Genomic DNA, 12,639 nt, shown 5'->3' with positions numbered 1-12,639 from the left:
AATAATCTCTTAAAATATATTGTTCGTTTTGTTTTGTAGTACTATATTTAAAATATTAAGCATTAGAAGAAATATATTGGTACCTCAATAGAAGCAGGAAGACCCTGTGGTATAACTCTAAATTTATTTCTTCCCAGACGCAGGTAGGATAGGCTCTTCAAAGGTTTAAAAGCTAAAGGATTAACATTGATTTCACTGAGATTATTTCCTTCCAGTTCTAAGGTGAACAACTGATTTAAGTCTATAAAAAAATAAAATTATCAGGATATTAGGATAATTGGAAAACCATGCAATTTCTATAACTTTTCAAAATGTCTTGTGAAATGTTCATGTATTTGGAGGGCAGATGCAGCTTCTTTCTTTGTGTCTCCCTATAAAGCCTTTGGCCAAGTCCTTTGTACATCCCAAATGTGCAGACCAGCTGAGCCTGATCGCTGAGTGCATAGTCCCACACAGGGGCCTGCAGAGAACTCATTGAACCTCTGATGAAAGTCTGCACTATAAGGAACTGGGGCTTGGAGGCAGGGAGAGTCTGGGCAGGAAATAGCGTGCTGCGGAAGGTCCTTTGCAAAAACAGGCAGATATGAAATGGCAGTATAATTGGGGTGGACCAGGAGAGTTACACTGAGGGACTCCTATTCTAGGACAAAGGACGAGCTCTCTTTGCCTGGCAAAGCCTCGTCTCTGGACATAGAGGCTGCTATCACAGTGAACTCCCATCACAGTTGTTCACTTCCTGGCAGAGAAGGTCAAATGGACGTTTTGAAAGGAAAATGATAAAAAAAAATTCTCCACTGTTCAGATTGAGCTCCAAGAAAAGTCTTTATACAAACAAGTTGTTTTTTCTGTGGCCTCAGGAGTGGTATGATCCACATTAACTGGAAGCTGAAAGAAGAATGGACAGCTCAGCAGTGATGATTCCCAGAGGCCTCTGAGTCAGACATTCAGGGTGTAACTCTGGAATTTGTTCAGTGGCCAAGATTTCCAGAATAGGGGATGTTTTCATATTCAACTCAAGTCAAGGGCATAGCCCTGAGTGCTCTGTGCAGCTCAGTTCCTCCTCTAGGGCCTGTCAGGAAAGCAGGCCGGTGCCCTCAGGAGTGCAGGTCACAGACAGTAGGAGAGGACCCCAGGACATGGCCGGCAGTGTAGGCCTGACAGGTGGAAGAGCGGGTGGGCTCAGCTGTGCTCTTGGCGGGAGGGGGGGTCAGTGAAGGACTGAGCAACAGGACTTAGAGGCCAACCAGTAAAGTATGATAAGCGATTATGTTTCCTCATATTTTCTTTAATTTCCAAAACTAAAGATACTTGAGAATCCAGCATATTTAGTACATCGTTGAGGTTTGGGAATATAATAGAGGTTTTCCAGTAAAAAACAGATAATGGGGTAGACATCACAGAAGAGACAGAAATGTAACACACAATGCAAATTCATGATGTCACACGTCACTTTACAGTTATCCTCTGTTTTTTGTGTATATTGTTTATGTAGGAAGCACGCATGGTATGTATGTGTGTTCCTATATGAAACAGGAAGCAGGATAGAGGTAGAAGAGGTTAAAAGGCTCTTGTAGGTTAGACTTGAGGTAGAAAGAGCATTTGTTAGCAAAGAGCTGGTAGGAGGCCTTCTGTTGTGGGGTCAGGGAACGTGACAGGCTGTGGACGAGGACGGACATGCCTGAGAGCACGATCTCGTAGGTGTCCCAAGTAGATGGCCACACACAGTACATATATGTAACCCAAAAAGTCAAGAGTGAGGACCTGCCCCGGGAGATAAAGGAAGAGCAACAAGCCATGGAGGTGGCCTGTCCTCAGGCTCACCCTGCCCACTGCTGGCCTGCTGGCCTGCCATCTGACCATCCACAGCCGCAGGACTGACAAGTGCTGAGGAGCCTGCGGCTGCGGCAGTCAGTCAACCCAGCACCCCGGGGGACAGCACGGCAGCCGGGCTAAGATCTCAGCGAAGAGTGGGGGCTTCGTGGGGGAGGTGACAGAGGCAAGTCTCCTGGACGCCTGCACATGCCGAGGCCTCCAGGTACCTGGGCGATGGACACCGGAGGGGAGCACCCAGGAGGCCAGTTTGCCCTGGACCACAGTGACCCTGTGCAGATGGGCCATTGTACACGAGGGAGAAGAGGTGCTGAGCGCTTGCAGGAGCATGTGACGGCTCCTCCTAACTGTGGCCTTAACGTTTTAGAATGATACTTGGTAACTAACTGCTAGAAATGGGCTCTCACCGTTGTTCACATACAGCTCGGTAGTCTACTTCTTCTAAATCAAGGGTTCCTTTGGGCTGTTTCAATTTCTAGCAGTTAGAAATTGAATCTTTTAATGTCTTGTCCATATGACAAAGCCCTTCCAGATTTGTGTTTATTAATGTTTTTCTTTTGTACTATGAAATTCCATCTGGAAATAAAGTATTTCCATAACCCTGGAATCCTCAGATTTGGCAATTCTCATTATTATTGTTTTTTTCGCCATCACTAGAAGTGTTTTTTTCCTATGAAGTTTTCTGGGAGTGAAATGAAATAGTTGAATTATTTTATGCCTTTAAAGGCTTAGGTTTTTAACATTAATAGAATAAATATATTTCAAACCAAATAAAAAGTGTGGAGCACTATATCTCAAGAACTACACTGGACTGCTAGGAAGATAAAATGAAAAATTAGGCAATCATTGTCTTATAAAAGCATATAATCTATTCAAAGACATCAGCCAGAATTCATGAAAAGCTAAATGTAATACCGCCTCTTTTACACAGAGTTCATAATATGACAACTTCAGTTATCCAGCTCAGTCCAGAAACAACTGTAAGCGTCAGTGCCAGGTGTATCACGTATATGGAATGTAGGCACCTTCGCTAAAGCCCGTTCATAAGAAAGCCAGCTGTCATGGCAGCCACACACCAGGGCGCATCAGCTGTCCCGCCCTGTGGCATGAGTATACAACCTCATTGACACCAAGTGGCAGAAGTGCCAGAGCAGCCCTCTTGGGGACAAGACTGCCAAAGCCAAGTGACCACCATGGCATATGTGTACTCTGATCATGGGACAGCCCCAGCCCCACATACAGTGCCTGTTACTTAGCTTGATAGATAATTCTCACATGCCAACACGTGACAAATTAAAATAGCAAAGTATGTGGAGGCAGCGGGAATTGTGCCTGGGGTGTACTGCGCCTCCAAGAGTGATAAGGGAGACCAAGACACCAAACCCTGGTACTGTCTTGGCACTAACCACCACCGAAGCATCAGTGCGAACACAGCAGAGCACAGGGCTGTGTGTGGACACTTAGTGTGACCTCAGGATATCACAGGTTTGGAGTTAAGTTATTGATTGTATTGAAAATGATGAGAACCTGAAATCACTGAGAGTTTTATTTCTATTTAGACTGCTTTTTAAGACAACGGACAGTTTAAAATTCTTTTTAAAAAGTTGCCCAGTCAACAGTTAAAATATGTTTTATCAACTTATACATTAAAGTGATCTAGAAAACCTCACTAACTACTCATTTGGCAATACTGCATATAAAATTCCCACATGACTACAGAAGAGAGGTTCTAAGGACACATATCATGAAAGCAAATGCTCAATACCTGCTAAGCTTTCTTCGTCAATGGCCTGAAGGTTGTTCTCATTGATTTTAAGTTCTTCTAATGTAGACGGTAGTTCTGAAGGAATCTCTACCAAATGGTTTCCATCCATATTCAGGTGCATTAACTTCTTCAAAAGCTTAAAAAGCAAATCTCAAAATTACTTGTTACTCTGGTCACAGATGTACAGTAACGTATGTCAGTGAGTGGTCAGTTTGTGGTAGTTACTGAAGCCTTCCAGACCTGCACTTAGTCAGTTTGAGACAGGAATCCCCATGTTCTCCCTGCCAGGTAGATGTTGACCATGTTAACTTATTCCTGCCATTTTCAGTAAATGGCACTTGATTTTGTTCTCCACTCACCCATATTTATTTACCACCCATCATTGTGGTTTTAGTAAGCAAGAGAAAGCTCCTCTTGCCACTGGATGGACCTATTTTGCTCCATCTTAGGTTTTCACCCTCTCAGCAATAGTCACAGAGTTGATTAAATCATGCAATAACCTGAATCTCTCACGGATGCTCAAATTAGGACACCAGTTCGAATCCTTTCAATGTATTTGTAAACCTCAGTTTTCTATCTTCATCAAGTAGAAGCAGAATCACGAACAGCACTAATTATAGTGGAAATTCTTCAAAATGAAGTGCTACAAACATCACCAGTCATTCCTGTGAGGTACCCAAACAACCCCAACTGTCTGGGAAGTGTACCTCCATTTGACACGCTCATTTAGCAGGCCTGCCTGCGCCGCTGACATGGGGCCGCTTTTAGTGAAACCGCATAAATGAGTCACTTCAGTGGTGCTCACCGTCAAATTTCAGCAGTTTGGGGATGGGACAGAAGACCTCAAAACAAGTGAAGAAGGTAATTTCCTATAGTGTCTTCCTTTTTGATCAAATGCAGCAATGTGCGAGTCCCAGGTTTTATATCAGAAGGATGGCTAGACTGGCATGAGGCACATGCTCCGGGTCTGTGACACAAACGTGACACCAGGTGTCTGCTGCGCCTCTCTCATGTGCCAGTCCAGAATCTGAATGAGGGACTTGTCGAGAGAATGGACAGAAGACTGTCCAAGGGGGTAAAGTTTGACCTTTTGGGATGTATGTGTTTTACATGGGGTCTTAAAGCCTCCGTATTTATAAGTATGTGTTTACATCTGCAGAGCTTGCCTTTGTTTGAAACTCCTTGATCCTCTCTCCTCCTTTTTAGAAAAACAGTTGGTCAAATCTGAGTCTTTCAGAAGTTTCTTCTGTGCTGTTTCCTATCTTCTTTCTTTCTCTCTTCTTTTTCCAACCTATCTCCATGCCAGTTTTCATCTGAGTCCATTTGTTTTTCCAGAAGCCCCTCTTGCTAAAGTATCCTTCATCAGGTTTTTTTGCCCATGGCATAAAATAGGGAAGCTCTGATTTTCTGGCTTTCAAATGTTAATAGAATTTCCAGATAAAGCTATCCTTTCTTCCCAGAAATACCTCATGTCCTAAGAGACAACATTTCAACATGATTTCAGCTACTTGGGAGAAAATGACTACAAATTCACATTAATTTTGTCATCGATGCTGTTTTTGGTACTCTAAGGGTGAAGCATACAAAAACCAGCCAGAAACATGTGAAACAACAGCTCTATTCAAAATAAAACTTGAATACAGTTTAGGGACATCAGAGAGGAAACTTTCTTAGGAAAAAACTATCAGTTACAACATTTAACCTTTCCTCCCTTCCACCCACTGCCAGTACAAGTCGTAGGAAAGACGTCTGAATCGACTGTTACACATCAGAGCATGTATTTACCTTGAATGCTTTGGGACCTATGCCGGAAGAGGTGATATTATTCTTGCTCAGATCAAGCCTTTCCAAATTCTGCAATCCATTAAATGCCTCATCCGGAATGGAGGTGATGGAATTGCCTAGGAAACACAGCAGTTGTGTTTTAGGACTCTGTGCCTATACATACATGTACACATGTGTACGTGTGTGCACACACATATATGTGCATGTGCACATGCTTTATCTGGAGGACAGAGCAATACTCCTAACAGGTAGAATATATGTTATATAAACAAATGTATACTTAGGAAAATAACAAGACTGGGATTCCACTGTTTCACATAGTCAGAATTTTCACTTGAAGGGCTTGTCATGCTCTAGTACTTCATGTTTTACATAAAGCTACTTAAAACGGCCAGAATAGGGTTTGCTAGACAGTTCTGTTACCAGTATACATTTTACAACAAAGATGTGTTTCTGGAAGGTTATTAGAAACTGATTTTTATAGTTCTTCGTATTTTCCCATTGACATTTCCTAGACCCTGGATCAGAAATATGATACAATTTTTAATCATTAAAATCTTGGGCATATTCACTTACTTTCTCTGAGCATCAGTTTCTTTCTCTAAATAAGCAGCTTGGGGAGATAACCTCTCCGATCGCCTCCAGATATAATGTTTTATGACTTTATCTACAGAAGTCCCTACATGCCTTAAATGTATGAGGTTTTGTTTTGACATTTAATTAAGCACAGTAGTCAATGATATTAAACCCAGAAAATGAGCTTACCAGAGATAGCACTGTAAGGACCACATGCGACCTTGTAAAACCAAGGCAGTGTGACCGAGCACAGCTTGTTCATCTTTCATAAGGCTTTAGACTTTCACAGAGTGAGCACACCTGGCATGCAGGCTGCGGGAGGGGGGGCACTGCTGGAGCAGGGGCCTCTAGGTCTAGGACTCGTTTAGGAGGTCCTAGGAGCAGGGTGTCAGGAAGTCCACGACTCCGCTGCTGTCCTATTGCCATCAGGACCAGCCATCCTGAACAAAGGTGTCGGACTTTTTCTATTGACTGTTTATTTATAGGGTCATTTATATTTTTGATGGTAGTTTATGCCTGTGATTTCCCCCAAGACACATCTGAAACCCTATTCAGATTCTGTCAGCCCTGCATCTGTAGGGCCACCCCTGGCATGGGCCTTGTCACCCAGACCAATGCCCAGGCCCGTCACCTGGCCCAGTCTCCACGCCAGCCAGCCTCACACACCCACTTGGTCATGCTGTTGTCCCACTCAGAACCCTTACAGGTGGGCCAATAAAAAACATGAGCAAAAGGTCTGGACAGCTCTATGTCCATCAGGGTGGCTAAAATGAGGGGAAAGACAGCTGACAGGAGCAGACGCTGACACTGCTGACAGGAATGTGGCAGCCACTTAGGGAGTGCTTGGTAGTTTCTTAGGAAGTTAAAATGCATTTGCTGTATCACTCAGCACTCCTACTCCTGGGTATGTGCTCTAGAGAAAAGACAACTTAGGTCCACACAAACAACTGTATGTGGATGTTTATAGCACTGTACACATAATCGCCCCAAACTGGAAGTTACCCAGATGTGTTTCAGCTGGTTCACCCAAACAGTGAGACACCGGTCAGCAGCAGGGAGGGGGCAGATGCTGCTGAGGGCAGCGGCCGAGGCCCCAGAAGCAGTGTCATAGGTGAAGGAGGCCCATCTGAATGGGTGCCATGCTGAGTGATCTGTCTCTGGGACGCATGGGGAAAGGCAGAGCTGCAGAGGGTCCATGAGTGGGAGCCACGGCTGGAAGAGAAGGACGTGAGGGGACTCGGGGAGGTGATGGAAATGTGCTATATCTTGATTGTGGTGGTGGTTACCTGACTATGCATGTGTCAAAACAACATGCTAAAAATAAGTTGGACTGCATATATAAATTATACCTCAGTAAGGCAAACTTTAAGAAAAATGTCCATTGGGAAATCATGATTTGATTCGGAGGAATTTGCTTTATACCTGACTGTGTTATTCTATAATAAACACCTATCTCTTCGGCAAAGTCTGTGCATTGGAAGATTGTGAGATTAGTCTGTGTGGAGTCAATTTATATTATGAAATTAAAATGTAACATTCACAGGACAATGAGAGTTATTTACTTCAAAAGCACAAAATCAAACAGGCCTCAGTGTCTCTTACCAACAAGTTCCAGACTCGTTATGTCCGGGGCTGTCAGCAGCGGTATCTGCGTGAGGTCAGCAGCCATGCAGCTGATGGTCCTGTAGGACAGAGAGCACCCGCTTGGAACCGGCGGCGCGCCTCTGGGAGGGGCGGGGGCTGCAGGGCCGGAGGGCGTCCCGAACGCGGCTCTTCTGCGGGCCTGGGCCGCTTCCTCCCTTGCGGGGTGTCCGTGTTGGTGGGCCTGCCGCCCCTCCTCTCGAGGTCTCTGCTCTGTCCCTTCTCTGCTCTGTCCCTCTCTGGGAAATATCCCCCCATCTCCAGGTCCAGAGATTGTTTTCTTTTGCTCCCTATCTTCATTATCTTTCATTTCTTCTTCTTCCCCCTCAAATTGAAGTTCCTCTTTTCTCAGTGCTTGATCTATTTCCACCTGAGGAGGTGGCAGCTGCTTATGAAGTAAACTGGTAGCTTCTCTTTGTTCTAAAGAATCACCAGAAAATTCAGTTGTGTCATTTAATGCTGTACCATTGAGTAGTGAATAGGTGGCTACTGACCACGTGGGAGTAGACAGTGGGGGCAAGTTGTGACATTGATAAAAGGGAGAATCAGTGAAAATGAGGTTAGTAAGTCGTATTTTTCCTCCAAGTATCTGAGTGCAGTTTAAACATGAAATGCATGTTGACATTTTTACTTGAATACTTTTAATAGTAACTTTATTTCTACTTTGTACAATCTGTCATAGACGATTTTTGTTTTGCCTGTGGGCTTACTATTTATTTTTCAGTAAAGTATCATACTACCTGGTGACTGAAGAGGGAGTAATATTGCCACTGATGCAAAGTGGTAAGCAGTCCTATTGTGAGATTGCAGTATGATCAGATATGACACCTTTGTAATAGATACTGCTAAGTTAATTGGGGTTATTGATAATACGAGAATTTGTACACTATTAGACATAAAAATGTGAAACAGATACATATTTTACTGGCTTTTGGTAATGAAATTGGTTTTTGTTTACAGATTTGTTATTTTTGTTCTATTTTCTTTCAGTTCCATGGGTCTAAAAGCATCCTCTGATAGAAAGTTCTCTTCTATTTTCCTCCCAGACTCTATTTAAATCATTTTTACTTCTTGACACTTACAGAAGACTTCCTAGGCTTAAATGATGTTGTTTTAGCCTAGACATATGCATGAGAATACTGTTTATCATTCCATGATAATAGTAGAAAGTTCATCTACCTTTGTATTTAGCCATTAATATCTTTAACTAAAATGGGGAAGATGTGACTAAGACGGGACTTCAGACTCACCCTCTGAATGAAGACTTCTAGGGAGGAGTGAGCTCAGTGCATAGATTTTCATCCATCAAAAAGTATATATTTACTTAAGCATCTCCCTGCTTTTCTTTCATACTGTGCATATATCACTCCCAAAAGAACTCAGAAAATATAATTATTTCAAAGAATTATTTGAGATTTCAATTCAGTATATATTATAAAGTCTGTGAGTTTTTTTTTTTCACATCTCTGACAGAAAATACAAAAGGACAATAGGAAAAAATTAGAAGGAAACTAAAGCTATAATATTGAAATATTTAAAATCCTTTCTATAGATGCAAATTTATTTTTCCAAAATAACCATAGCATTTCAAGGATATTCCAAGTCCTTTGAAAAATGTTTGAGAATTTCTGAATCTTGCCTTTTTAAACTTTGTGGTTCACCCCCAAGGAGTCAGTTTTATTAAACACTTATTTTCTAACATTTTTAAAAGTCATAATACCTTATAAAATAATTGGTAGTAGCCATCAAAATACAATTCCTGAATATTCTAAAGTTCTTCCTGGCAGGAGACTACCTGTGATCACCTTGTGTGAGGAGACAGTCTACCTTGATGGGAGACAAGAGAAAATACCCCACTCCTTCCCATCAAATTATTTAACATGTGTTTGTTTATTTCATAAGGCATTGGCCAGGCTTTTCTTGGGGCAGGCCTGAGCCTCCCTCCTGGGGATTCTTTACTCCATGAGGTATGAGCCTCATAGGATGAGGGGACAGTGAGCAGCCAACAAAACGCATAGTGTGACCTGTCTGCGCACAGCAGTGCCACAAGAGGAAGTCACTGCTCCACATAAACTGGAGAGTTGGGCTTTATTCTCTCTAGATGCAAACCGCTTCTCCTATTGTTCACCATGAGTTCTACATCTTCTTTTGGGATAATAGTTGTACCCACATTGAGTTGCATTAAGTAAGATAACGCATGTAAGGAGCTAAGCAGAGCTCTTCCTATATATTAAGAACTCAGGGACTATTGGCTCTGTTAATTCTGTCACTACCTTTCTAAAGCTGAGACTCAAATGTGAAATGTGAGGTGGTCCGAGTTTCCTCATTCTGATAGAGCTAGAACTAAAGTCAAGATCTTTTATTTCTGTCCCCTACGATACTCTTTCCCAAGTAATTTCTATGTTTATCATAATTGCACTAATATTTTAAATGCTCTGATGAATAGTTACCATAACTTAAAAGTTAAGGTAAGTTACAAAATAAAAACATGTGGAAGTTAAGGACTAAATCGCATGTGATATTTTTTTTAGCTAAATATTTATACCGGTATCAGAGCAGACTGGGCAGCATTCTCCTTCAGGTATAACTGCTTGGGGGCACGTCTGAGGGTGGCACATGGTTTCATCACAAAGTACTCTTCCATTCAAGCAAAGGCAGGTAGTACAGGGCTCAGGAGACCATACAGCTTTGTTGTACATGGTCAACCCATTCACCAAACAGTGTCCTTTCTTTCCTAGGAAAGAACGTAACACATTTAAATTCTTTGTGTGGTTACCAGCATTTGTGAATAGAACTCAGCACACTATGAAGTCAAACTGATAGAACCACACAAGCATAGTGTTCTGTGTGCATTCATGCTTAGGGTAAGGTTATAGATATAACCCTTTGAAATGCTTTTTCACATGCTCTGCTCTTAGCCTTTCACTCAGGCTCTGAGAGTGACCTCCTCGTGGTAACTGGGCTCTGTGAATTGTGCTTCCATCTTGTATCTGTCAGGATGGCTAAGTTGCAAAAGAGTAGATATATGGATAAGTACCGTGTTTCCCCGAAAATAAGACCTAACCAAACAGTCAGCTCTAATGCGTCTTTTGGAGCAAAAATTAATATAAGACCCGGTATTATACTATATTAACTATATTATATATTATATTAACTATATATTATATTATATTATATTATATTATATTATATTATATTATATTATATTATATTATATTATATTATATTATACCGGGTCTTATATTAATTTTTGCTCCAAAAGACGCATTAGAGCTAATTGTCCGGCTAGGTCTTATTTTCAGGGAAAAACGGTATATCAAATAAGCAGGCCATTAGACAGCTGATTTGAATATTGAACTATTTTCCTTCTGACCCTAGGGTCATTCCTAATAACTCTCCATCTGATGAGCTATTGTCCCCAAATTCCACCCCCAAATGAGCTCTCGTATTTGTCCCCTCCTTTCTCTTACCACTGTCTGCCCAATTCAGGCCCTACCCATCTCTCATTTGGATACTTGCAGCAGACTAATCCCACTCACCCAATTCCTCCCCTGGAAAAACAGATAACATAGATACATTTTCCTGATTGTAAAAGCACTATACTTTATCAAAATTCCAATAGCTTTTTTTTTTTTTTTTGCAGAAATGGAAGTTAGTCCTCAAATTCATACAGAATCACAATGGGCCCCAAATAGCCAAATAATCTTGGCAAAAAGAACAAAATTAGAGAACTCACACTTCCAGATTTCAGAACTAACTACAAAGCTGCAACAATCAGTTGATGGCAGCGAGGTACTAGCAGAAGGATAAACTTATAGACCACAGTAATATTGAGAGTCCAGAAATAAACCCATACATCTATGGCCAAATGATTTTTGATAAGAGTGCCAAGACCATTCAATAGGGAAAAAGTAGTCTCTTTAACAAATTGTGCTCGGACAACTGAATATTCACATGCAAAATATATGAAGTTGTCTCCTGCCTCACACCAAATGTAAACATTAACTCAAAATGGATCAAAAACCTAAATATAGCACTAATAGAAGAAAACATAGGTGTAAATCTTCATGACCTTGGATATTTAGATATGACTCCAAAAGCACAAACAACAAAAAATAAATTGGATTTTATCAAAATTAAAAATTTCATGTATCAAAGGGCATTGTCAAGAAAGTGAAAGGACAGTGTACATAATGGGAGAACATATTTGCAAATCATGTCTGATAAGGGCCTGATATCCACAATGTACATAAAGAACTCTTATAACAACAGAAAGACAAATAACACAATGTAAAAATGGGCAAAGGATTTGAATAGACATTTCTCCAAAGAAGATATAGAATGGACAACAAGCACATGAAAAGATGTTCAATATCATTAGTCATTAGGGAAATAGAAATTAAACCGCAATGAGATAACCACATCCACAAGAATGGATGGCTATATTTAAAAAAATGGAAAATAACCAATGTTGGCAAGGATACGGAGAAATTGGAATCTTTGAAAATTGCTGGTGGGTATATAAAATGGTATCACCTTTGTGGAAAACATTTAGTGGTTTCTCAATAAATTAAACGCAGAAGTACCATATGGCCCAGCTCCTAGGTACCCATGTCCACTTCTAGGTATATACCCAAGAAAATTGAAAACAGGAGTTCAGATAGAAACTTGTTCACAGTTGTTCATAGCTGTGCTATTTTCAGTAGCCAAAAGGTAGAAACAACGCAAATGTCCATCAGCAGGTGAATGGGTAAACTATATGTGGTCTGTCTATATGATGGAATGTTACTCAACGTAAAAAGGAATGAAGTACTGCCATGTGGTGCAACGGGGATGATCCTTGAAATCATTATCCTGAGTGACAGAAGCCAGACACCAAAGGCTGCATATTATATGACTCCTTTCATATGACTTATCCAGGATAGGCAAGTGTTAGAGACAGAAAGACTAGTAGTTGCCAGGGGCTGGGGTTAGGAGAAAATGGGGAGGGACTGCTTAATATGTATGGAGTTTCCTTTTGTGGGGAAGAAAATGTTCAGGAA

The 12,639-nt window shown here is 41.3% G+C and overlaps 2 protein-coding genes across 4 annotated transcripts in view; one reads left to right on the top strand and one right to left on the bottom strand.

Annotated features, from left to right (window-relative positions):
- The window catches only part of CENPP (centromere protein P), a 229,503-nt gene that overhangs the window by 157,416 nt on the left and 59,448 nt on the right, over window positions 1-12,639 (top strand). The gene's annotated exons all lie outside the window — the stretch shown is intronic.
- Window positions 1-12,639, bottom strand: part of ECM2 (extracellular matrix protein 2) — a 39,743-nt gene that overhangs the window by 11,335 nt on the left and 15,769 nt on the right. For both annotated transcript variants that reach the window (XM_019713823.3, XM_088792866.1), the window contains exons 3-7: window positions 10,143-10,331; window positions 7,559-8,017; window positions 5,381-5,496; window positions 3,596-3,731; window positions 84-241 (exon numbers count right to left, since the gene is read on the bottom strand). In XM_019713823.3, the coding sequence (XP_019569382.3) occupies window positions 84-241; window positions 3,596-3,731; window positions 5,381-5,496; window positions 7,559-8,017; window positions 10,143-10,331 (1,058 nt within the window). The remainder of the gene's footprint in view (window positions 1-83; window positions 242-3,595; window positions 3,732-5,380; window positions 5,497-7,558; window positions 8,018-10,142; window positions 10,332-12,639) is intronic.

The sequence above is a fragment of the Rhinolophus sinicus genome, chromosome 16, assembly GCF_057876585.1.
Source record: "Rhinolophus sinicus isolate RSI-liver-muscle chromosome 16, RSI-T2T, whole genome shotgun sequence".
In the NCBI taxonomy this organism is placed as follows: domain Eukaryota; kingdom Metazoa; phylum Chordata; class Mammalia; order Chiroptera; family Rhinolophidae; genus Rhinolophus; species Rhinolophus sinicus.
This window is presented reverse-complemented; position numbering and strand designations above follow the sequence as displayed.